General features: G+C 35.7%; 4 protein-coding genes across 6 annotated transcripts; 3 read left to right on the top strand and 1 right to left on the bottom strand.

The window, feature by feature from the left end:
• The first annotated feature begins 2 nt into the window (after positions 1-2).
• On the top strand, positions 3-3,511 carry LOC148087427 (transcription factor BTF3-like). 2 transcript variants are annotated; one of them, XM_087788037.1, is made up of 6 exons: positions 3-69; positions 1,437-1,505; positions 1,590-1,703; positions 2,767-2,968; positions 3,046-3,102; positions 3,164-3,511. In XM_087788037.1, the coding sequence occupies exons 2-6, from the start codon at positions 1,437-1,439 to the stop codon at positions 3,208-3,210; spliced, it is 489 nt and encodes a 162-aa protein (XP_087644163.1). In that variant the 5' UTR covers positions 3-69; the 3' UTR covers positions 3,211-3,511. The 2 variants fall into 2 exon arrangements, with proteins under 2 accessions (XP_087644163.1, XP_087644164.1); XM_087788038.1 differs by having other exon boundaries at positions 18-75; positions 1,446-1,505.
• Positions 3,512-8,916: 5,405 nt separating this feature from the next.
• Positions 8,917-12,751, top strand: il12b2 (interleukin 12B 2). Its single transcript, XM_087786297.1, has 6 exons — positions 8,917-9,115; positions 9,179-9,415; positions 11,014-11,122; positions 11,195-11,385; positions 12,425-12,570; positions 12,629-12,751. Exons 1-6 carry the CDS (start codon positions 8,917-8,919, stop codon positions 12,749-12,751), a joined length of 1,005 nt encoding a protein of 334 aa, XP_087642423.1.
• Positions 12,752-17,283: 4,532 nt separating this feature from the next.
• LOC148087425 (uncharacterized) lies at positions 17,284-18,859 on the bottom strand. Its single transcript, XM_087794151.1, has one exon. The coding sequence runs from the start codon at positions 18,148-18,150 to the stop codon at positions 17,284-17,286; it is 867 nt and encodes a 288-aa protein (XP_087650277.1). The 5' UTR covers positions 18,151-18,859.
• Positions 18,860-22,477: 3,618 nt separating this feature from the next.
• LOC148087424 (sphingosine 1-phosphate receptor 3) lies at positions 22,478-26,231 on the top strand. Of its 2 annotated transcripts, XM_087793967.1 has the most exons (3): positions 22,478-23,872; positions 25,509-25,528; positions 25,669-26,231. In XM_087793967.1, the coding sequence occupies exons 1-2, from the start codon at positions 23,016-23,018 to the stop codon at positions 25,525-25,527; spliced, it is 876 nt and encodes a 291-aa protein (XP_087650093.1). In that variant the 5' UTR covers positions 22,478-23,015; the 3' UTR covers position 25,528; positions 25,669-26,231. The 2 variants fall into 2 exon arrangements, with proteins under 2 accessions (XP_087650093.1, XP_087650153.1); XM_087794027.1 differs by lacking the exon at positions 25,669-26,231 and having other exon boundaries at positions 25,509-25,558.
• Positions 26,232-26,707: the final 476 nt, after the last annotated feature.

The raw sequence follows: 26,707 nt of genomic DNA, 5'->3' as shown, positions 1-26,707 counted from the left end.
ACTTCCGGCCAGCGCTCCTTTCTCTGCGCGTCTGTGGCTTGTGTGATCCGCGTGTTTACACACTCCCAGGTTTGTGTTCGCATTTCTTCGCTTTTACACGCCGTCCCGCGCGCCTAACACCGCCACGTGCACATACATTAGGTTCTAATGTTTCTTAAAACAACACTCTTCGTCTCGTAAATGTCTGTAAATGATTTATAAACGCGAGTCTTCGTTGAAAGAGGCCCGTGTGTGAGTCTAAGCTAGCTGCTAACTATTTAGCATTAACACGGAGAAGCTAATAAAGACGCCTGACCACGTGTCTTGTAAATATGGTTAAACTTTCCAGTCATTTTAATGCGAGGTTGGGAGTTATTTCGACCAGTTTTTTCTCGTGGTGACCAGCACCAGGACTCGCGTGGTTCGAGTGGGTGTGCTGCTATTTTTAAGGCGTGCGGCAGCTGTTCGGGGAGATTTTTAGGGACTTTAAAAAAAAAAGTTCAATTCCTTGGAAGTGAACTGAAGTGAAACTAACATTCGTTGTTAACACACTCAACGTTGTAGGTGTTGAGACCAGTGGTCACATGATGTGTTTAGAGTTTTTTTTCTGGATGTTTATCTCAACCAACTGTCACAGATTCTATCGAAACTGATCTCAACTGACTCACAAACGTAAAAAATGTGGCAAAGAATAATGATGTCCTGGTCAGTTTCACAACCACTACAAAGTTACATTTTTGGTTTTAGTAACCCGTTTGGCACCTTTTTGTCAAATGGGTTTAACCTTTGTTACGTGTATTAAAGTGAGGCCTTTTCATATTCTTTGATTTCACATCTTTTATAATAATATCAATCGCTATTTAATCATAAACATTCACTGTTAATATTTAGTTTATTAAAAGGTCTTTGAACGTGGTTTAAAAAATTGATTTCCTGTCAAATGGTGTGTTACACAGTTAAATAAAACCGTAATATTTTATATTCTAACTCTTACTAAATGAAATTCAAGATTCTTGAATTATAAAGCATTCTTCTACAAAGAAAACGAGTATACAGTGACCAACTGAGTTTACAATTGTGTTCAGTGATGTATCAAAGTTGCTGATTTATGTAAGTAAGTTTTATTTGTGTTGTCACAAAAAACATTTAAATTACATTTTCTGCTCAATTTTTAATTAACACCTTTTCAAACATCTTTATACTGATAATACAAATACTTAAATGTTTTTTAATTCCACACAAACGCAGATAAATGTTAATATGGTTGGAAATATAACATCATCTCTTGAGACTGATTTAGCAGAGCAACTGTTATCTATCCATGTTTATTGAAAGTTATTTCACGACATAAATCGTTGATGTTTTATAGCCCTCATCTTTTGTTTTCTAAAAAGTAATGACTTCAGCAATGCAGCTATATTTCCAACACTTTGCTTATTCACCATCTTTCGTTTTAGATGAAGGAGTCGATCATGAATCAAGAAAAGCTTGCCAAACTGCAGGCGCAGGTCCGCATAGGCGGCAAGGTGAGCGGAGCTTTTTTAAATTCACTGGTGTTTGGATCACAGGCTCTTGTCAGATGGTTGACTGTGGTGTGTGTGGATGCTCAGGGCTCCGCCCGCAGGAAGAAGAAGGTGGTGCACAGAACGGCTACAGCAGACGACAAGAAGCTGCAGTTCTCCCTGAAGAAACTGGGCGTTAACAACATCTCCGGCATTGAGGAGGTACCAGTTTTACTCGTTCATGATCCTCTTTATACATGGCTTTGTCCACATTCTAGGACGTCAGGGCTGTTTGGATCAGCAGCACAAGGATTAGAATTAGGGCTGACAAATAAACCTGTTGATCCATCAGTTGTTATAAATAACATAATATGGATTTGAACGCAAAAAACCCTTTTGCAGCACAGAGGGAATCGCGGTTTTCACCGATAACGTTGCTTTACAAAACCACTGATGCCTTTGGGGTAAACGGTCCCGGGTTTTCAAACACAATGTTTCCTATTATTGCGACAAAAAAACAAGCCCACTGGTTCGTTCAGGTACACTTGGTGTATGATTTTAACTCAGACTGACTTTCGAAGCGTTCTAGATTCCAATTGGTTTTAAAAATTAAATCTAAATCCTGCTCACATTCCAACAACTCATTATTGTACAGTTTATATGTTTTAAATGAATAATAAAAACAAGGTCTTACATGGCATTATTATGTCTTGAATCCAAATTTGATTAACTTTTGAAAAATGTGAACACACGATGAGCAAAGTTTATTATTATTTTTAACCCTTGTGCTCTCAGGGTCCTGACCAGGTATCTTTGGGTCACTTTGACCCTGAGATAACACTTAAATAATTTAAAGATTAAAGTGCATTTACAATGGTGCAGAAAAAATGTAAAAATCAGCACAATTGTTTTTTTTATTGAACTAGAAAGTGTAAATAATTATAAAACTTTGTTTAAATTTAATAATGTCAAATGGTATTAAAAAAAATGTAACTTGCCTTAAGTTTTAGGAATTGTTTTATAACGTAGAACCAATCATCACGTCTCCTAGTCTCAGTAGTGGTTTGAAGAAGCAGTAAAAGTTACATTAATGTGGATGTTTAATGAACATATGTTGAGGTTTCCAATAATTAAATAGGCTTAGAATAAATATCTGTGTTTAATAAATATTCTGGCTCTATTCATTTAAATATAAAGTGTATAACTGTTAAATTCTTCAGTTTCCTTCTTTCTTCCTAAGATATAAATTGTAAGATGTGCTTCTTTTCTTTTTTTTTGTCCGAAGGTGAACATGTTCACGAACCAGGGCACCGTCATCCACTTCAACAACCCCAAAGTGCAGGCCTCTCTGGCCGCCAACACCTTCACCATCACGGGCCACGCCGAGAACAAGCAGATGACGGAGATGCTGCCCGGGATCCTGAACCAGCTGGGAGCCGACAGTCTGACCAGCCTGAGGAGGCTAGCCGAGAACCTGCCCAAACCCAGTAAGCACCCGCCCTGACCCGCTCGTTTCAAACCGTTGCCTCGGCGTCACCTTTGTTTTTTTTTCGTGTGGTTCTAGCCGGCGAGAGCAAAGCTCCGATGGCTGCCGTGGAAGAGGAGGACGATGAAGTTCCAGGTACAGACTCCATGAGATTCACCTCGACGAGTCCACGTCTAATTCTGACTTTCTCTCTCAGATCTCGTTGAAAACTTCGACGAGGCTTCAAAGAACGAGGCAAACTAGCGACCTTCGACCTCCCCCGTTCACCGAGCTTCTCCCCCCCCATCATCCTCCCCCCGTGGACACATTTTATATTTGTTCATCTTTCGCTGCTGCACTGTGGCTACAAACAAAAGTTGCCTTTTTAAACCAGTCGTCAGAGAGAAATCAAGTTTGGGTTCCTTACCATCGCTCACCTTATTTAATAGAGTTCATCGTGCAAAACCTTCTTCTTTCTCACGCCGCCTCACCTGCACCATCATGGAGTCGCATCACATGAGTTTTGGTGATAATAATTGTGTATTAAAGACGTTAAAATCCATGATTCAAGACTTTCTTTTCTCTTTTGTAGCTGCCGCTGATGCGCCAGGACTAGCTAACGCCTCATTTCACATGTCTTTAAAAAAAACATTCTAAACTGTTTTCAGAAAATCAGAAACACATTAACAAACTCTAAAACACTTACAAGTGTTGAAGAGTTTTACAAACTATACAAAACATATATAAACGCATCTAGAAACAAACACATTTACAAACTAAAACACTTAGAAATTCTGATAAAGTATAAACTAAACAAAACACTTTTATAAACCCTGAAATGTATCTAGAAAATCTGTGACGCATATATAAACTCTGAAACACATTTACAAATTATTAAACATACTTTACTATGAAATCTGAAACACATAGAAACTCAGAAACACATTTAAACATTTGCAAACACATTTCTAAACTTCAAAACACATCTAGAAAATCTGTGCCACATTTACAAACACTTACAAATTCTGATAAAGTATAAACTTAAAACACATCTAGAAAATCTGTGACCCATATACAAACTGTGAAATACATTTGCAAATTATTAGACATACTGTATTATGAACTCTGAAACGCATTTCTAAACTTCGTAACACACATCTAGAAAATCTGTGACACATTTACAAACTGACACAAATTGTCAAACTGAAGCACATTTACAAACTCCAAAGCACTTTTACAAATCTGAAAAAGTTATACAAACTGAAACGATTTGAATTCTGAAAAAGTTGTATAAACTAAAACGCATTTATAAAACTGAAACACTTCTAGAAAATCTGTAACACATATAAAAACTCTGAAACACATTTACAAATTTCGCTTCTTTAAAAAAAAAAAAACAGTTTTCAGAAGAAAATTATTTGATTTCAATGTCCTGAGAGACTCTGATTCCAAACTACATAAAGCAATGATGAGTTAAATACAGTGTATTGTCTCATATAAGGTGAAACACAATGAAATAACTTGCGACAACAGACTCAATATAATAGGAAATATGAGGGCAGAAGTATAATTAATTACCAAGTAAAAGTTAAGTGTCAAATTTCTTTTATAATGATGGTGTAATTTTTTTAAATTATTAGTATTTAGGGTAAATACAAACTTAAAAGGTAAATTAAAAATCAATATCACTAATAAGTAAAGAATAAACTAAAGCATGCCTTAAACCAGTTGAATTAAACCTGAAGTGAACTCAAATAAAAACGTTTGAACCGTTGTCTTTAAAATGTTATTCAAAATTCATAGCATTCAAGGTTTAACACAAACAGTCAGACGAAAACATCGGTTGGACTCTGGACTGTTTATTTGTGTCTGTTTATACCGGTGTTGAACTTTGAACCTCTGCAACATTACCGTCCTTTCAGCTAAAGTTCTGATAGTCCTTGTTAAAATTGCTGATAGATTTTACTCATTTATTGGATACATTCTCTAAGATAGCATTTATGAACTCCATTCCTTTATTTAGAAACTGTTCATTTTCATGACCTTGTTGAAAAGGGAAGTGTTTTGCATGTGCGAGAGGAACAAACATCACCTCCATAGATGGTATTTGACAAAAGCAAAACTGATGACTAACTCGGGGAAGCCCTTTTTTTTAAAGTTGGCACTAGATTCCAGGTTACGTAGAGTCACCCTGATTAAAGTTCCATTTTTGTCTTTGTCAATTATGTCAAAGATTAGTTTTTTCATAAAGAATACATTCTTATTGACTAAATAATGGGCAATTAATTTGCACAAAATTAATATTAATATCAACCAAATATGTCTCTGATGTATTCTGACATTCCTCAATAAAAAAGAGTAAATATAAAAATATATATATTTGTGACGTTTTCACAAAGACTTTGAACAAAGTGAAACATTTTTGACGGTCCCTAACTTACGCTTTGCTAGCACGACTTTAAACTACAATATTTAAGCAAATTTAGCGAATAAATAATTGATTAATAGTGAAAATAAAATACAGGGTTTACCACGATTACTATTAAGAACTCTGATGTGATCATTATTTTGTTTTTTTTATCTTTATTTTTGGGGGGTATTTTAAAAGTGATATACTTTATTTTGAAATACTACATCATTAATGCTGCCAGTCACAAACATTTACGTTTTATAGATTGAAACATATTTAAAAACTCTAAAACACTTACAATTCAGAAAAGTTTTTCCAAACAACACAAAACCCTTATAAACCCTGAAACACATCTAGAAAGTGAAACACATTTATAAACTCTAAAACGCTTGCAAATTCTGATAAAGTTTTAGAAACTATACAAAACATTTATAAACTTAGAAACAAATCTAGAAACTTAAACGCATTTACAAAATCTGAAAAAGTATATACTAAACAACACATTTATAAACCCTGAAACGCATCTAGAAAATCTGTCACACGTTTACAAACTCTGACACAAATTGTGAAACTCTGAAACACATTTACAAACTCCAAAGCACTTTTACAAATCTGAAAAAGTTCTGCAAACTCTGAAACAATTTTTATTAAATCTGAAAAATGGTGTATAAACTCTACAATGCATTTATAAACTCTGAAACAGTTCTAGAAAATCTGTTACACATTTACAAACTGTACAACACATTTACAAATTATTAAACAAACTAGACACTCTGAATCACATTTGCAAACTCCACAACACATTTGCAAACTCTACAACATTTACAAACCCTACAACACATTTACATACTCTGAAACCAAGTTACAAACTCTACAACATTTAAACTCTACAACACATTTACAAACTCTACAACACATTTACAAATTATTAAACAAACTAGACACTCTGAATCACATTTACAAACCCTACAACACATTTACATACTCTGAAACCAAGTTACAAACTCTACAACATTTAAACTCTACAACACATTTACAAACTCTACAACACATTTACAAATTATTAAACAAACTAGACACTCTGAATCACATTTGCAAACTCCACAACACATTTGCAAACTCTACAACATTTACAAACCCTACAACACATTTACATACTCTGAAACCAAGTTACAAACTCTACAACATTTAAACTCTACAACACATTTACAAACTCTACAACACATTTACAAATTATTAAACAAACTAGACACTCTGAATCACATTTGCAAACTCTACAACACATTTGCAAACTCTACAACATTTACAAACCCTACAACACATTTACATTCTCTGAAACCAACTTACAAACTCTACAACATTTAAACTCTACAACACATTTGCAAACTCTACAACATTTACAAACCCTACAACACATTTACATACTCTGAAACCAACTTACAAACTCTACAACATTTAAACTCTACAACACATTTGCAAACTCGACAACATTTACAAACCCTACAACACATTTACATACTCTGAAACCATCTTACAAACTCTATTACATGTACACACTCTACAACACATTTACAAGCTTTAAAACACATTTTCAAACTTTGTAAAACAAATACAAACATTGTAACACATATAGACACTCTCAAACACTTTTACAAATTCTGAAAAAGTTTTACAAACTATGACATTTTTTTTTTCAAATTCTGAAACACATCTGGAAACTCTAAAACTAATGAACAAACTCTGAAACACATTTGTCAACTCAGAAAACGCATTTACAAAATTTGAAACCAAATTGCAAACATATCTCTTCTCTACTGTCAGTGGCATCATGGTGATACTGTAATGTGACAACAACGCCACTGTACTTGTTTTCCTCTCTCCTCGTCATCATCATGATTATCAATCTAAGAACGATGAGTCACAGACCGAAGACACTTCCCTCACACCCACACTTTAATATGAATTTGAGTCGAAACCACGGGTCAAGTCTTTGATATTTGACATGCAAAAACTGTGGAGAGGAAATGACCGTGGTTCGTCTGTATATGATTACTACATCAGTTTCATTTTATCCTCCAGACTTGATGACGACACGCTGGTTTGGGAGAGACGTGCAAAACAGGCGCTACTATAAAATCATGCTTTCTAGGCACAGACATAAATCACCAGAACATCTTCTAGCAATTCAACGTGGCTTCAGTTCCCTTCAGCATCATGGTAAGAATTCAACATGACTGTTTTGTGAATACTTGTGTTGCAAAGAGAATATTGTTTTTTATTAATGTAATTTATCTTATCATTTATAGTTTGTGAAGAGAAAAGTTTCTCTACCAAATAATTAGTTTCACTGAAAACCACTTTAATTATATTATTTATTTAATTGTAATCATGATATATTATTTATTTTAAAAATATTTAAATCATGATAACATTTGTGATTATATATTTACTTTCTGGAAAACAGACAAAAAATAAAAAATAAAATAAAAAGTACAATTTTGGTTAAAAATAATATTTAAAAAAAAAGTTATGTAAGAAATCAAAATATTAAAAATATAGTATTTTTTTTTAACTTGTTTATTGTCAATTCACATAAATCATAGATGACATATCCATATTATGTAATATACATACAACAAGTTACTCCTATTCAAGTCACCCATCAGTTAGATATAAGTAAAAAAATATATAGTATTTTATTATTATTATATATATTATATATTAAAAATACTATATTTAAAAAAGAAAATACTATATACAAATATAGTATTTTTAATGTCTGAAAATAACTGCAACAAACTTCAATTAAAAAGTCTTAAAATATAAATATTGAAATCCTTCTCTAGAAGTTCCCTGGAGGTTTAAAAAAAATAAACAGTTCCAGTGACACCATGATATTTTCAAGAAAACATTCTCTATTTATAATTAAACTAAACTGTATTTCTTTTGTTATATTAGCAGGTTGCTATAAGCTAAGGTCACCAATGAAACTAGGTGAAATGCTAACAATGTAAATGCTAACGATGGAAGCGCTAACGATGGAAATGCTAACGTTAGAAGTGCTAACGCTAAATGTCTGCTATTAACGGAATCGGATATTGTTTACAGAATATACTCGCCTAAATTGGTACGATTGAATTAAGTGTAGCTATAAGCTGCTAGCACCGACTTTGGAGAGTTGTGGCCCCTTGACTGTATTCATGTGGCCCCCATGAGATCAAAAAATCATGTCAAAACTAACAGTATTATTCAATATTTAGTTCTACTCTTTATAACCAGTCCCTAAATACGACGCATGGGCTTTTGTCATTTTTGTAGTATTTATTTCTGCTTTTAATGGACTTTATTTAAACTAATAAAATAATAATCTAAGCTTTGAGCTGGATTTTATTACTTGATTTTATATTTTTCATTTCCTAATTTCTTCCTGATGGCGCCTCACAACAGCCACTGTATAAAATGTGGCCCTTGAGGCCTGTTAAGCCATAAAGCCACGTGTGATCTTCTGCTTAAAACTTGTTTTTATTTTGTGCGTCCTCGTATATTCATGTTTTGTATTCATGCCTCCTGTGCCAGGTGGTCCCCCGGCTCTCGCCCTGAGCAGCTGGGATTGGTTTTACTACCTGACAACTCCAATAATGAAACAAGTATTTTTTTTAAATGTTTTCTTCCTTCTCACTCAGAGAGTTGTGGAGTTGTTCGCTCTGCTGCTGACCACCGTGACGAGATGTTACACAATCCCTACCTTTCCAGAAAACTGTACGTACTCTTTAAATTTCCCATAATTCAACATCTGGAATGGTAACGGTTGATCTGGTGCAGATGTCGGGGTGCGGGCGAAGGATTCCGTCAAGATCCACTGCAACACGAGCTCTCCGGAACCCGTGACCTGGAAGTTAAACGGCCATCGACGTGAGGACTTCTCCGACTTCCTCCGACCGGACGGCGTGGATCTGCTGGTGACGAAGGTGGACCAGCCCTTGTTGGGAGAGTACAGCTGCTGGAGGAACCACATCAAGCTGTCGTCCACGTACCTGCTGCTGGAGGACCAGCTCTCTGGTGAGTGGAAGGTCGTTTGAAATAGAAACATCTTCATGTGTGTGACGTGTTAAGAATAAAGAAAGTGTTTAAGATAAGGAGTGGAGGTTACAGCAGGGGCTCCTCGAACCTTTGCCTTAGAAAAAAAAGTTTAAAAACACTTATGGAATAAATAATAACCAAAAAACATATTATGAACTTTGAAACACATTACAAACTCCGACAAAATTGGAAACTCTGAAACACATTTACAAACTCTGACACAAATCGTGAAACTGTAAAAACACATTCACAAACTCCAAAGCACTTTTAAAAATCTGAAAAAGTTTACAACATTTATAAACTCTGTATCACATTTACAAACTCTACACAAACACAGTTTCACAAATTCTGAAAACAGTTGAACAAATGCTGAAACACTTTTACAAACTATACAACACATTTATAAACTTCAAAACACATCTAGAAACTGAAACACATTTACAAACTCTAAAACAATTACAAATTCTGAAAAAGTATAACAACACTTTTTTGGTTTGTAAAATGTTTGTAAATGTTTGTAAAATCTGAAAAACATCTAGAAAATATGTGACATGTAAAGAAATTCTGAAACACATTTACAAATTATTAAACATATTGTATTATGAACTCTGAAAACACGTATATAAATTCTGAAACACATTTACAAATGATATAAAAACGTGATATTTTTAGGAAAGATTCTGTATTCATAATTAAAAGACACTATATTACTATATTTCTTTTGTAAGATATGCAGGGGGCTATAAGCTAATGTCACCAATGAAACTAGGTGATAAGATGCTAACGATGTAAATGCTAATTCTGTAAATGCTAACGATGGAAGTGCTAACGATGTAAATGCTAAGGATGTAAATGCTAAAGATGTAAATGCTAACGCTAAATGTCTGCTATAGTCAGGAAAAGGTATTGTTTACAGAATATACTCCCCTATTTCGTACGTTTGAATTAGCTACTAGCACCGACGTTGGAGACTTGTGGCCCCTCGACTGTATTCATGTGGCCCCCATGAGGTCAAAGATCATGTAGAAACTTAACAGTTTTATTCAATATTTAGTTCTATTCTTCATAACCAGTCTCTAAATACGACGATATTGTTTACAGAATATCCTTGCATATTTTTTGTACGTTTGCATTAGGTGTAGCTATTAGCTGATAGCACAGACTTGGTCAACTTGTGGCCCCTCAACTGTAGTCATGTGGCCCCCATGAAGGTCAAATCTAAATCCCTCTCTGGGGTGAAAATTTGAGGCCCTAAAATGTTTGTTTCTTTCAAACCAGAGAGAAAAAAAAAATGTAGATGGGTATATATAACAAGAAAAAAAACCTACAGTCCTGATCTTTACTCTACACTTGAGCTTCTCTAAGAAATCATTGACTGACTAAGAATGTCTATATTTGTGTCTCAAACTGCATATGAAACCACTGGATTGCAGAGACATCACAACAACTTCCTCTTTGTCAACAAACATATGGTTCAGTTATTTCCGGCTCCTTGTGTGATCGGGTTGGACAGCCATGATTTAGCAGATTTTAAGAATGTTAAAGCTTTTTTTTTCTCCATTTTTGACCCACTTTAGGGTCAGATTCCCACCTGAGCTGTCGGGCCAAATCCTACGACTGCAGGTTCACTTGTGTGTTGGATCAGCCCCCGAACTCGGCCGTGCGACTGGGACTGGGCTCGGACTGGTAGAGCGACGATCTTCAGAAGTTCTTCATCAAAGCACCTGAATGTAACTTTTGTTTTGGTCTCCCCTGCAGCAGTCGGGGTTCCACCTCCTGCCAGTGGGTGCAGAGCTCCCGTCGGACCCCCGAGGGGAAGCTTCACTTCGACATGGTTCACACCGTCTCGTCCTCGGCGGAGGAAGCCGACATGTTGACCCTGACCTTCGAGGCCTTCGAGGACCTCACTGTGCTGAGGGGGACCAGGAGATTTTACCTGAGGGACATAGGTGAGCTCGTGGACGAAATATATACTTGGTATAGAAGTGAATCATCAGAATATTCAATGGAATCTTTGAATTTATTTTTTGTTTGTTTGAATAATTTAATTCATTCATTGTGACATTAGAGGTTACATTTTTTTTTTATCATTTAATCATTGTATTTAATAATTTGTGTGATAAAAAGTTTTTTTTTTAATAATTTATTTAAAAAAAGTAAATAACAGATCAAGTAGCTTTTAGTATTGTCTGTTGCTATTATTCAAATATTTTATATTGAATTAAAAATGCTACGATTTGAAAAACATTGTATTTCGCACATATATATTTAAATGATTGGAATAAGAGTATTAAACTGTATGTGTAGAAAAAATGTAATCATTTAAATATCCTACATTTTTTATTTGGATTTTTTGCCTAGGTCGATGCTAGCAATTCAAAGTACAACAATGGACTTTTCTAGAAGCGTATAAAAAGCTAACGTGGAATGCGGCGTGTCAACGTTTGTCATTATATTCTGTAAACAATATCACTTTCTCTCTATATCTGACATTTAGCGTTAGCACTTCAATCGTTAGCATTTCCATCGTTAGCATTTACGTCGTTAGCATTGTATCAGATGGTTTTTCAGTGGTGACACTAGCTTATAGCAACATGCTAATGGAGCTCATTGAGACAGTACCTTTTAATTATTCAATACTGTATGTTTTCTTAAAAATAATTTGTACTTGACTGAGACTTTTAAGTTTTAAAAAAATATATAAAATATATATTTTTTAAAAATTCAGCCTTTTAATATGGATATTATTGAATTTTGCAAAACAATTTAATGATTAAAACAATTTTAACATATTAATGTAACTTTTGTGTTATCTCTGGTTCAAGGCAACACAAAGAATACAACAATTACATATGTTCTTTTGGCCTTAGGGTCACTTTGACCCTGAGATAACACAAGGGTTAAACATTAAAAAATGCAACTGATGACAGTCAAAACAAGTAAGAAAAGCATCATAACTACTGTATAAGACATGTTTTTCTGCGGCAGTTCGGCCTGATAGTCCCATCGTCGGGTGCGAGACGGAGAAGGAGGGTCTGAGGGTGACCATCGACCCGCCCTCCACCTGGTCCAGACCCCTCAGCTTCTTCAGTCTGGAGCACGAGATCGAGTACGTGTCCAGAGACGACGGCCAGGTAAACGCACACAGACACGAACAAACCTTCTGGTCCTGACCACCGTCTGTCACTCTAGAGCGTCACAACCACGTCCACTCTGATACCGCAAGGGGTCAGCAGTCTGAGGGTCCGGTCCAGGGACCCCCTGGTGATGTCACGCTGGAGTCACTGGAGCGGCTGTAAAAATGTAACCATGTGAACATGTCTGTCCTGTTCTGCCGTCACGTGTATGTATTTTATCTATTTATCTATTTATCTATTTATCTATTTATCTATTTATCTATTTATCTATTTATCTATTTATTTATTATTTCTGTCTTTGTCAAATAAATGGTTAAAAATGGCTCCTTTTAAATACGAAATAATATAGTAACGATTTCTTTCCATTCACTGAGGGCAAAAGCTCAGATAATACTTCGGAAGTACTAATCATCATTTTCAAAAACATTTATTTTTTGTTCATTTATAAATATAACAAAGTATGTTTGCTAATTGTTAACTTTCGACTTAATTATTTAATGGATTTTTTAAAGCGTTTCTGGAAAGAAAATATTTTTCTAAAATAAAAAAAACGTGTTTTGTTAATCTTTACACTGATCACCGTCACCAACTACTATTATTCATTTGTTGAAAATGTCTACAATTTTTAAACAATCTAATGTTTCGTATGAGGTTTTATGAACATTTCAGCCATTGAACTGTTTATTTACCTTGTTTGAGGGTCTTTGTCTCGTGAAAAGCTGTGTTGTTTCATCTATTCTAGTTTTCTTGTTCTTGTTTTGTGTTTGTCTATTAAAAAAACCATTTTTGTTCTCTCACGTCATATGTTCTTTTTGTGTGAAAGCAGATCCACTCTTGCTTCTTCTGACCTGAACTTTGTTCCGCAGCTACTGCTACAAATATTATCCGATTTGAATCATTCAAACTTTTATCAATTTGGTTCGTTCTCGAAATATGGGCTATGATCTTTTTTTTATACTCTTCAAATTACTATTTTTATACTCTTTTATTCCCTATTCATTCATCTACTCATACCTAGAAACTTCATTCAACTTTAAAAACTCTTTTGTCTACTTACTACTACTACTACTACTAATGCTTTTACTACTTCTAATTCTTCTACATCTACTTCTTCTTCCAATCCCACTACTACTTCTACTACTTCTACTACTTCTACTATTTCTTCTACTTCTACTACTTCTTCTACTTCTTCTACTACTTATTCTAATTCTACTACATCAACTATTTCTTCCAATCCCACAACTACTTATACTACTTCTATTTCTTCTACTTTTACTACTTCTTCTACTTCTTCTACTACTTATTCTAATTCTACTACATCAACTATTTCTTCCAATCCCACAACTACTTCTACTACTTCTATTTCTTCTACTTCTACTACTTCTTCTACTTCTTCTACTACTTCTTCTAATTCTACTACATCAACTATTTCTTCCAATCCCACTACTACTTCTACTACTTCTATTTCTTCTACTTCTACTACTTCTTCTACTTCTTCTACTACTTCTTCTAATTCTACTACATCAAATACTTCTTCCAATCCCACTACTACTTCTACTACTTCTACTACTTCTACTATTTCTTGTACTTCTACTACTTCTTCTACTTCTTCTACTACTTATTCTAATTCTACTACATCAACTATTTCTTCCAATCCCACTACTACTTCTACTACTTCTATTTCTTCTACTTCTACTACTTCTTCTACTTCTTCTACTACTTCTTCTAATTCTACTACATTAACTATTTCTTCCAATCCCACAACTACTTCTACTACTTCTATTTCTTCTATTTCTACTATTTCTTCTACTTCTTCTACTACTTCTTCTAATTCTACTACATCAACTATTTCTTCCAATCCCACTACTATTTCATCTACTTCTTCTACTCCTTCTACTTCTACTACTTCTTCTACTTTTTCTACCTCTTCGACTTCTACTACTTCTTCTACTTATACTACTAATTCTACTATTAATTGTACTACTTATACCTTTATTACTAATTGTATTACTAATTATACTACTAATTCTAGTATTTATAATAATACTACTAATTCTACTTGTACTTTTACAAATAATGGTAGTTCTACTTCCACTACAAATGTTACTACTTCTACGCCCACTACTACTTCTCCTACTTCTACTACTTCTACTTCTACTTCTACTTCTACTTCTACTTCTATGGCTACGTCTACTACTACTTCTTCTCCCACTACTACCACTTCTTCTACTACTACTTCTACTTCTACTACAAATTCCACCACTTTTTTCTTCTTCACCTTCTTTGTATTCTTCTTCCTTTTCTTCTTCTCAAACTTTTTCCGTTTATTTCAACGTTTTTGCATCAGTCTTATTCCTTTATGCCATCATTTCAACTGTTTCCATACATTTTTTCTTTGAATACTTATTCAATACTTCTTGCATTCCACTGCATATTCTTCGGGAAATGCAGATTTTCTAGTTTTATGTTGTTTTACCATACTGTGTCTGAAATGTCGTCTTTGTGAGAAATAAAAACAACTTTAAAAAAAATTAAACAACACTATGTCAAACATGTGGGTTCAAAGGGTCAAGGGTCATATGCCAACTACAAAGGTGAAGCATATTCATGTGTCCTGTCTTAAAGATCATATTTAAAAATGGTTTCAGATGTTTAGATAAGCGACTTGACCTAGTTTACTGTCATGATGTCATTGCAGATTCAAAGAGGAAACAAGAATATTTGTCGGTGCAAAAAAAAGTTCTTCTGCCCGGAGTTGACCTCCGAGTCCATTCTCCGCTGCCAGAAGAGAAAACACTTGAAAGCCAGACGACAGCGGCCATTACCTCGCGGGTGATGTCATCATGGCGATGAGGAAACCACAGCAGCTTTTATGAAAAATATTCATTTATTTTCCATCCATAAAGTTATAGCTCCAAAATAATCAAGAATACATTTGTATATATTCAATTTGTCAGGAACAATATATTTACAGGAACAAATAAAAATGTAATTTAAATGTATGTCCTCTCATTTCTAATAGTTAAATTAGGGTCACATTACCACTGTGACGATAGTGGAACGACATCTTTCCTCTTAATAACAATAGAAAGTTCTGCAACTAATAGTGACGGACTGTCACGACTAATACGACTAGAACTCTCACTAGAACACACGTTTTACATGTATAAACAGGAAAGCTCTGTACCACAATGGCACCTTTACTACTACTATAAGTACACATTTTAAAGTGGCGAATTAATGCTTTAAAAAAATAGAAATTAAACAAAAAATTACATTAAACTATTGCAGTTCCACTTAAACACCAGCAGGTGTCAGGAACGTGTATTGCGCATGCGGGATCTGCTGTATTCTTCCTTTGTAAGTATTCTATTGTGGGTACGAAATATATTTTAAATATAAAAGAGCCACTTTGGTCACTGTTTTCGAGCCCATGAACATTATTGTTATGTAAACCTTGTACCAGAAGCTTCCATGTGTTGTTGCAGCATCTCAGGTAAGTCTGGGTAGAAGTTAAGCTAATACTGACGAGAGATGCTAACACATGAACATGTCATTTTATTATCAAAATATCTTTATTTATAGGAAGAAAGTATTATCTTCCTCTTTGGTCCTGCTTACTGTGTCATTCAAACTCCTCCTGGGAGAGTTTTCAAAGTTTTAACCAACCTAAATGTTGCTTAAATATTGTTAAAAATAACGCATATTGAACTTAGTACAAACAAATAGATGCTAACAGATGCTAACCCCTGGAAAAGCCGCTTTATAATCAAAATACCTTTTAATAATATAAATAATGTTTCATTTAAACTCTTCCTGAAGGATTTTATTCAAGTTTTATACGATTTAAATGCTGCTTAAATATTGCTAAAATAACTTCGCTATGATATTGAGCTTAGTCGGGAACAAATAGATGCTAACACATGCTAACACCTGGACAAGTCCCTTTATGATGTTAATATTTTTTTAAATTATTAATAGAAATAATGTTTCGTTTGAACTCTTCCTGAAGGTTTTTTTTTTTTTTACGAGTTTTAAACTATTTAAATGTTGCTTAAATATGGCTAAAATAAAATATGATATTGAACTCTCTCTTGGACCATATAGATGCTAACGGATGCTAACAACAGAACAAGCCCGTTTATGATAATAATATTTTTTCATTTAAAGAAATGATTTGTTCTCATCCTCCTTCCTGTCCACTGTGTCATATAAACGCCTAGATTATTTTTTTTCTCGAGTTTTACACGATTTAAATGTTGCTAAATAAATAACTTGGATAAGATATTGAACTCTTACTTGGACCAAATAGTAATAACAGGTGCTAACAACTGAACAAACTCCCTTCATGATAATGTTTTGTTTTTTGTGAGTTTTAGTCAACTTCAATGTTGCTTTACTGTTAAGAAGAGCTCTCTAACCAAATGGATGATTATCCACAGATATTCACATATGATGGGGATCATCCAGTTCCTATTGCAACATTGAGTTTTTAAATATTCCATTTTAGAATATATCATTAGACCATTTTGTGAACAGAAACGTAAATTAAGTTAACTCTACGTCTCTTCTTTAGGCTTCCAGTTATTTGTTTTGTTCAGTTTGAGTTTGTTTCTTAGGTCGCCAAAGATCGTTCCGACCCTGAAAGACAAAAGTTAAACAAGTTAAACAAATGAAAGTTTGTTTTATGTTTTCATAGGTTCGAGGTGATTACCGGACTCTCTTTCTGGGACAGACCCAGTGCCAGACGACCCTCCACACGGCCCTCCTCAGCGCCGGGCTGCCCCAGATGTACAGGGCCGGCGTCACCAGGGCGTTCAGACGGGCCATGATGGCGAACAGGTTGGTGGCTTCATTCCTGAACCTCATTCCTGTCCTGGTGAGTTGTCGGACTATGATGTTGACGAAGGACGGACACCACAGAGCCAGGAAGCAGATGACCACGTACACGATGATGCGCAGGGACTCCATCTTGTTGTCCCTCTCGGCACTCGGCACCTCTCTGACCAGGTGGTTGCGAGTGATGATGTACAGTTTGATGGTCATGAGGACCTTGATGAGGACTATTATCTGGAGGGTCATGACACCGAAAGCGTTGATCTGAGCTGCTTTTGAGATGGGCACCATGTTTTGGACGGTGAGGATGGAATACGTGTAGATCCAGCAGAAGGCACAGACCCCGATAACGAAAGACCTGGTGATGAACCGGTTGTAAAAGAACGGGTGACACACGGCAAAGTAGCGGTCGAACTGAGCGAAGAGGAAGGTCAACACGTTCACACCCAGAAATGAAGGGAGGATATAGAAAGTGCCGTTTCTAGACGGGTAGCCCTCCTGGACGTCGAAGAGACCCAGATAGTACGCCGAGAACCCGGTGAGAGTGTCACTGATGCTGGTGTTCAGCATGAAGATGAAGCGGTTCTGGACCCGCAGGATCCTGGTGCAGGAGATACCGACGGCCACTGAGCTGGCCACCAACACGGCGCTGGAGGCAAAGAGGATGTGGAAGATGAAGATGAAGAAGTCGCCAGGCGTGTCAAAGTCCACCGACAGAGGGACGGTGCTATTGAGGAGCATCCTGACGCCCCAGCAGAGAAGCGGAGTCGCTCCGGTATTTATGCAGTTGTTTGGCAAACATCCGCTTCTCCAGGGGTTTCACTTCATCATGTGTCAAGTGTTTACACTTATGGACCAGATAATGAAGCCCCTCTGCAGAACCTCTGGGGGGTTCTGATCGATGGGTTGTTTGTGCTTCTGCGCCATCGAACACGTGAACTTAATATCCTAATTAACATCTTATACGGTTTTGATGACAATTTTATGAAGTTGGAACCAAAAGATTCATCATCAAAATCCAATATAACAGGATTAAAGTTACTTTATTGTGGTAAAGTATTGTTTCTCTACTTATCTTGAACCCGGGTCAGATCTTGACCTTCATTCTCCTGCGTGTGTCAGAGATTTGGAATTTTGGTTCATACAACGGCACAATTTTACATTTAGCTGGAAGTGGTTTATTCACAATTATATCTACATTGTTCTGGACATTACAGTTAATAATTTGACTCCACATGAAGCCAGTTTTCTGCGTCTGAAATGGCAAAGCTGCAGTTAACCACTAGATGGCAGAATACACCAAGTTTTTTTTACTGCAGAAAATCAGAAAACGTGTATTGCCAGTTATGTGAAAAAAAAACGGATTTTTATTGTAGTATTATGTAAAAAGAATATACAATAAATGAAGTAAAGTACATATAAAGTCAATTGGGATGTACTTTGACTCTTGTAAGGGGCCGTTTAGTTGTAAGAAAACAAAAAACAATCAAATTATGAGCAATTTAGATAAACATATACATATATATATTAATATTATTAAAAGCATTTTTTGAAAGTATTACTTGAAATTACTTCAAAATTATTTTGAGGAAAAATAAATTCCACTCAAAGGACTAATCAAAAGGAAAAACATGAAAAAGGGCCTTAAACTAATGTTGTTGCTATTATAGTGTTATATATATATATATATATATAGTCTTATATGTTGAAATGAATAAAATGTAAGAGCTTCATAAATACAGTCACACTGTGCCCAGGTCTGGTCTACAAGGTTGTTTTGATTCTTTATTAACTGTCGACTTTATTCACTTAATTTTAATCTTTAATTTCACAGGCCAATCTTTGGGTTACCTTACCTTGGGGTCTTGTTCACAAGCAGTGGTAGAAACGCTTTTTTTCAGTATTTTGCAAAAATGCAGAAAGTCAAAAATTTGTTTTGCAATTTGAAAATACTTTCATCAAATACACAAACCTCAATACTACAACCTGCTCACATTCACATCACCCATAACATCAATGTAACTCTTTATTCTCTTACTCTACTTTTCATTTCAATTTTCACAGAATTCCCCTCCACTGGTCTTTCATCCCCCTCTCCCTTGTGTTACTACACCTATATATGTATATCAACCAATTTATAAATGTACACAACATACTTATAAATGGATCACCACAATGAAAAACTACCTTATCCTTCAAGAAAAGAAACATGTATTTTCATGTTGCAGATTTAACAAAAATGAAAACCATGTTTACAGTCATACATATACAAGTAAAGAACTTGTGCTAGGGCTGAACGATTATTTAAAATAATCTCATTGCGATTATCGTCCTAAATATTGCGATTGTGATTATATATGCGAAATAATTCACTCTAAAGTAAAGTGTATGTCTTTGTGATTGTTAAGATAAAATGATAAAGCCATTTTTAAGATAAAGGCAAATGAAGCATACCATAGTCCAAAGACATACAGAGGTTGATTGAGAACTTAGGGAAATTGTCTGTAGGTATGAGTGTGTGTGTGAATGGTTGTCTGTCTTTGTGTGCCCTGCCACAGACTGACGTCCTGTCCAGGGTGTCCCCTGCCTCTTGCCCAATGAATGGGATAAAACGTTAGAAAATGAATGAATTAATGAAATAAATGGATTTTTTTTAGTTTAGACTTTAATTACATTTTTAAACAACATAATATATTCACTGCAAATACTTTAAAAAGTGTGGAGTAAACATTTGTATTTATTAATCATTAATAAATCACACAAACTTCCGTGTAAAGAAAAGTGAAAACACTGATCAGTTATTCTTAGCACATTTTTGCACAGTTGCAATTTAATGTCATCTTTAAATGCATCTACTGTGAATGAAAATAATAGATTGTAATTCATCAGTTTGTGTGATTTAGAAGGTAATAATCTTTGAAGCGCACACACACTACACACACAGACACACCAGCATTTCTCAATCATTTTAACCACACAGTTGGTCATCAACTTGTTCACAAGAGTTAACTTCTCTCCGCTTGTTCTGCTCGGCGCCGCTCGTACCGTCTCGTGACAACATGACGGCCCGGATATCAAATCATTAAAAATTAAATAAAATCACAACCTTTGCGAAACGAAAATGACATTTTTTTTAAAATCACGATTATATCCGAATGCAATTCATCGTTGTCCTGCAAAATTGACAAATTCTGCCCAAAAATAATTATCTATTCACGATGATTCTCATCACTCTGAAATGTTCTAGGTTCAGATTTCTAAACTCTGCAGTTAACAAAGTCTATTGGAAAAGTAAAATAACAAGAATAAAATAAGATTGTTGTTCATTTTTTCTTCTGCAATCTTGAAAATCGATGGATCTTCAAATCGCAGAGTGGTATTTCAGACACTGACGAGTGAAGGAAGAACGGAGCGTGAGATGGTCAGGCATCTGCAGTTACATGGACACTGCAGCGATCTGTGGCGGTAAAAAGAGAGCTAAGCCAAAAGACAACTCTCTCTGTATACCGGTCCATCTACGTCCCTACCCTCACATACGGTCACCAACGATGGATAGTGACCTAAATAACAAGATCACGGGTACAAGAGGCTGAAATTAGTTTTCTCTGTAGGATGGCTGGGCTCTACCTTAGAGATGGGGTGAGAAGCAAGGTCATCTGGGAGAGGCTCGGAGTAGAACCGCTGCTTCTCCACTTTGAGAGCAGTCAGTTGAGATGGCTTGAGCGTCAGATTAGGATGTTTCCAGGACGTCTCCCTGCTGAGGTGTTCAGAACATGGTGGAGAGACTATGTCTCCCAGCTGGTCATTTTGCGTCGTGGAAGTTTATCACACACAGTCAACCAGTACTGTTTAGTCTTCAATTCAAAATTTTGGCTTCAAACTTTAAAAAAGGAAAAAGGAAGGCTGCTTATGCAGGGTTAAAAAATCCTGTAAATCATCATTGTCAACAACATCAAAAAAGAAGGCAGAGCAAGTTGGTGAAAAGCCCGTAAAAAAGAACCAGTTTGGGAACCCAGATTCCTTGAATGACTGTATTCAATGTAACTCTAGTGCCTGCAGCTCTTTCAGGTTTTAAACACAGATGACAAACAAAAATGTTCTCCACACATTTTTTCTACCAAGTCCAAATTTGTCAGTTGGTGAAAAATATTGGAACACACTGTCTTGGGTGACTGTGTGAGAAAACTGCAAGATACACAATGACTATATTAACGGCTCAACTTGAAACCTGAACCAAACGTAAAACATTGAAAAAAATCTTGATCCACTTAAAAATGTGACGTTATGTGCAATTTGTGAGTCTGCTGGTCATCACTACAGTTTACAAAAGCATTTCTGACTCATCCAGTTCTAGACAGTCGTCCAAAATCCCTTCTTAAAACTTGACGTTTGATAAATGCATCCTTAGCTACTTTTATTTTTGACGAAACCATCTATTTAAAATGACGTGAATTTTTTTTATTAATTCTTTTTCTATCGCTTATTTCTCTAGTGGATCATGGGGGCCAAAAACACCTTTGGTCAGGACACCGATCTTTCACGAACCACTTGGAGATAAGCAACCATTCAAACACTTTTTAAAGTTTACGATCAACCTCTGTATGTTTTTGGACTGTGGGAGGAAACCGGAGTACTGAAACAAACCCATGTAAACAGAGAGAGAGAGAGAATACAAACTCCACAGAGAAAGGTCAAGGTTGTTTCAAGCTAGTAAATATTTGGTATATTGATATTTGGGGATTAGAAAATGGTAACTTTGAGGCCTTTTTAAGAAGTTGTTTCACTGTTACACTCATTTGTGTAAGGCAGCGGTCTAAATTAAAAGTAGGTTTATTAATTAAAAAGAAATCCCTATAAAGTAAGCTATTTTTATTTAGACAAATCAAAACAACGAATAGGAAAAAAGGCAGATTTTACATTTTTATTCAGCATAAATATAGTGTAGATCTGTTTGAATCCATAACAAATAACATTGCTATGGAAACTCTTTACTGTCCAGAAACATTCTAGATAAAATAATAAATATTTGAAAACATCAGGTTTTAAATAGATGTCAGTAGATGATCCATATACAATCAACTTCTCATTTAATAACAAAAATCATTATGAATAAAATTGTTGTCATGGTTCACATTATTGTTTAATGTATTTTTCTCCAAATTTGTATTTTGTACACGGCAGGGGTCGCATTAATGGAGTGATGGAGCCCCATGCGGCTCGGCATCAAAGCCCCCCGGCGTTCAGGGAGACAATTTGTCAGAGATCTGTTTGTCTTTGCAAGTGTTGTTTTGTCTTCTAATCCTCTCCGCCTGTAAACACGTGTGGATGAACAACAAGATTTCCATTAAGATCTGAGGAGCCGAGGCGTAATGAGATGACAACGCTGTCACATGCAGAGTCTCTGGTGCTGGGACCAGTAACTCTCTGTGGTAATCAGTGGAGGCTGAACGCCTGAGTGATCACCGTGATGGCGACGCGCGCCGAAGTCTGGAGTTGTTGTGACCGGGACCCGAGGACGTCCCAGTAGCTTCGCACCTCATCATAAATCTGAAGCGACTCCTCGGGAGCCACGCACTGCCCCCCCAACATAAGCTCTGGCCTCGTCCATGAACGTCAGCCGGGGTCTGTCTCTGGCGCTGCCCCTCAACAGCTTCGCCAACGTCCTCCTCTTCCTCTTCAACGTCGCCTTGGCGGCCGCCATCATCTTCCTCAACCTGTCCGTGTTCCTGGCCATCCTGCTGGACAGGAACCTGCGCACGGAGAACCGCTTCATGTACATGCTAAGCACGTGCTTCAGCGACATCTGCTCCGGCGCCTCCTACTACTACGTCGGCATCCTGGACGTCAAGGATGTCTTCGGGTCCCCGACCAGCACCTACTTCATCGTCCCCACCTTCCTGGGCCTGTCGTACATGGCCATCTTGGCCGCCCAGGCCGACCGCTTCCACGCCGTCATGTCTCCCTTCAAGTACTCCCAGAGGATGAGGCTGAGCAGCACCTTGCTCGTCATCGCCTCCTACTGGGTTTACGCTTTTCTGATCGTGGCCGTGTTCAACCTGATCCCCGTCGGCATGGTCATGCAGCTGGTCAGCATCGGCACCTTCGTGGCGAACATCTTCTCGGTGATCATAATGATAGGCCTGAACATAAAGCTCTTCATCATAGCCAAGTTCCAGCTGGAGAGGGAGCCGCCGTCCGAGGAGCGCGAGCACAAGCGCTCCTCGGTGCGCCTCATCCTGGTGGTGGCCATGTTCTTCTTGGCCACGTGGCTCCCCATATTCTGCCACGTCATCGCCTGCAACTTCCTGCTCGCCACGTGTTACACCAAGAGCGAAGGTACCGACCCGCTGAGGATTCTGCCCAGAGTTAACGCGGCGCTGACCCCCGTCCTGTACGTCCGAGGCTGCTCCGCCCTCAGAGCCACACTGATGACCAGGGTGTGGAGACCCTGCTGGAGGGGCAGGTGAGACCCTCGCTGGTTTGAAACTCTGCTCAATAAAATAAGAATACTCTACTAAATGTAGAGAGCACTTTCAAATAAGAGCAATTGAGAGAAAGTGTACAAGAGAACACAGTTTAAATAAAGTAATAATGATAGAATAAAACAAGTAAAAGGCACTTGGATGGTTATGGGGGAAGAATAAACTATTTTAAATGACCTGGTTATAAGTATACCAACACTAGTTAAGTAAGTAAGTAAGTAATTTATATTTGTAGAGCGCTTTTCCAGACCACGGTCACGAAGCGTTTAAACAATCAAAACAATACTCAATAAAGTATATACTTAAAAGGTCAAGAAAACACAGAGAACAACACAGGAAATCAAGGAAAAGCCTGCACGAATAAAAGTGTTGATGTTCCTTGAAGTAAGTAAGTAAGTAATTTGTATTTATAAAGCGCTTTTCCAGACCAGGGTCACAAAGCGCTTAAACAATCAAAACAATATTCAATAAAGTACATACTTTAAAGGTCAAGATAAAACTGTGGATACAACAGGAGTTCCAGAAAATCAAGGAAAGGCCTGAACAAATAAAAACGTGTTTCTTGAAGGAGTCAGTAGATCATCAAACACAGAGATGGTTCCAAAGCTTAGGAGCAACAGTCTGGAAGGATTTCTCTCCTCTGGTCCTGAAGCGTGTTCAGGAACCATCAGTAGATTCTGGTCCACAGACCTCAGAGCCCGAGTTGAAGGAGTCAGTTGATCCATCAAGCGCAGATTGACCATCAATTTGCCATCAGTATTTATATTTAATTTAATATATATTATTATTGTTTTATATGTTCACCGTATGTTTCATATTATTCTACTGCAGACTTGCAGCTGTGACGACACAGATTTCCCATTTTTTGGGCTCAAAAAAACAACATTTAATCTTAAACGAATGTTGATACGGAAGAAAAATGAAAGGTGAATGATAATTCTGTCGTTTGGTGATTACTATTAAATGAAAAGTAAAAAATATTTCAATATTGGAGACTATATTTATAAACCGAATATTAGTTAATTTGAAGAAATTAATGAGACATGTATGTATGTAAGTAAGTAAGTAATTTTTATTTATATAGCGCTTTTCCAAGTGATAATATAATTAGTTAAATACATTTATTGGACTTTACGGTCATTTTTGCTGCAACACTTTTCTTTATAAATAAAAGTTTCACTAAAAGCAAAACATTATATTTGATCACAAAGGCTTTTAAACCACAACTTATGCATTTCTACCTTAAAACCTAAAGAATTATTAAAAACTGTTTTTCAACAGTTGAGTTATTTTTTTCTTAGCAAGTCCCTCTAATATTTCACATTCATATTTTTTAACAAATGCATTTACATCTATGCACATTATTTAGTTGGTAAATGTGGAAATATTCATGTTTAATCCATACTATAATTAAAAACACTGTTTTTTAAAACTTAATTTCAGGAGGAAAAACCAAAAATGCTGAAGTAAAACATGGTATTTAATTTTTCTTTTACAATCCTTGAAAATAAAAACAGAAAGACAAAGGTTTGATTATAATAATACATTGTAAACTTATCAAAGTACTTTAAATACTCTTTTTCTTGTTTAGTCATTATGACTTTTTTTTTCTTTCAGACTTCCTGTTTCTGCTTAAGGTAAGAGATGATCGACGTATACAGAGACTTCCAAGGATACAACTTATAATTGTTTTAAACATTTGTCTTTTTGAGTTTGACATGATATAATACATCAAAAATAAATAAACAAGCTGTTTACTGTCTTTCTTTGCATGCAGTGTGTATCCTGGATGTAGCAGCAGACGGATCGCTGGATAAATATCACGCTGGATTCTTCTAAAGAGGATCAATAAGAACCAACAGACTGTAAAGAAATAAACCTGTTGGATCTTTGTTATCTACTTAAATAACTTTATTTGTTCTGGTAAAAATTGAGAGAGTTTTCCTCGCAACGTGTTGACTCACAAATGATTGTACGCCACACAATATGTATGTAATTGTGTTTATGTGTAACTCTGATAACATTGTTCACGATGTTTGAGTATTTAAGGTTCTTTGTTTCATGTTAATGTTCTCATAAAGAAAATACTTCTTGGTCCTTATTTGAATCTCTCTGGATTCAAGAGATTTTAGTTATTTGTTAAACCTCTTTAAAATACTTTTGTTCTTTAAAATTATTTTGTTCTTTGTTTCATATTAATATTAACTAATTATATTAGCAGTAGATGGTGATTTAAGTTTGATCTCAGGCTATTGTTGCAGCCGAGTATGCAGTTCTCATGGCAACCGCTGGATGTCAGGCGAGTCCTAAGCGATTTTTTTTTTATTATTATTATTTTTAGTAACATGAATATTAAAAAATGATCTGTTATATGTATCCTTTAAACAGACATCGCAACATTCTGTGCTCGAAAAAAAGGTGATATAAATGTAAAGTTGATGTACAATTTGTATTAAAGGTTTGTACAAATTGTGTTTTTGCTCAATTAAATTCCAAATGAAAAATCTAGAAACTAAATCGAGTTTAATATCATTTATATTTATAAATCATTAAATTTTCCCTTAACATATCAGAAATAAATATATATTATATTATATATTTATATATATATATATATCTCGGTTCTGACATTTCATCTACACAATAGACACAGTGACTTTAAAACACACAGAATAAAGAATATATATTTATTTTGCATATGTTTTTATTACAAATACTGGGTTGAGCTCTTGATTCTACACTTCGAGTTATTCATCAAATTAATAAGTAAATCCATGTCAATGGATTTAAAGTCGCGTTTTCGCCACTAGATGTCG

The sequence above is a fragment of the Callionymus lyra genome, chromosome 1, assembly GCF_982586985.1.
Source record: "Callionymus lyra chromosome 1, fCalLyr1.hap1.1, whole genome shotgun sequence".
Taxonomy (NCBI): Eukaryota; Metazoa; Chordata; class Actinopteri; order Syngnathiformes; family Callionymidae; genus Callionymus; species Callionymus lyra.
This window is presented reverse-complemented; position numbering and strand designations above follow the sequence as displayed.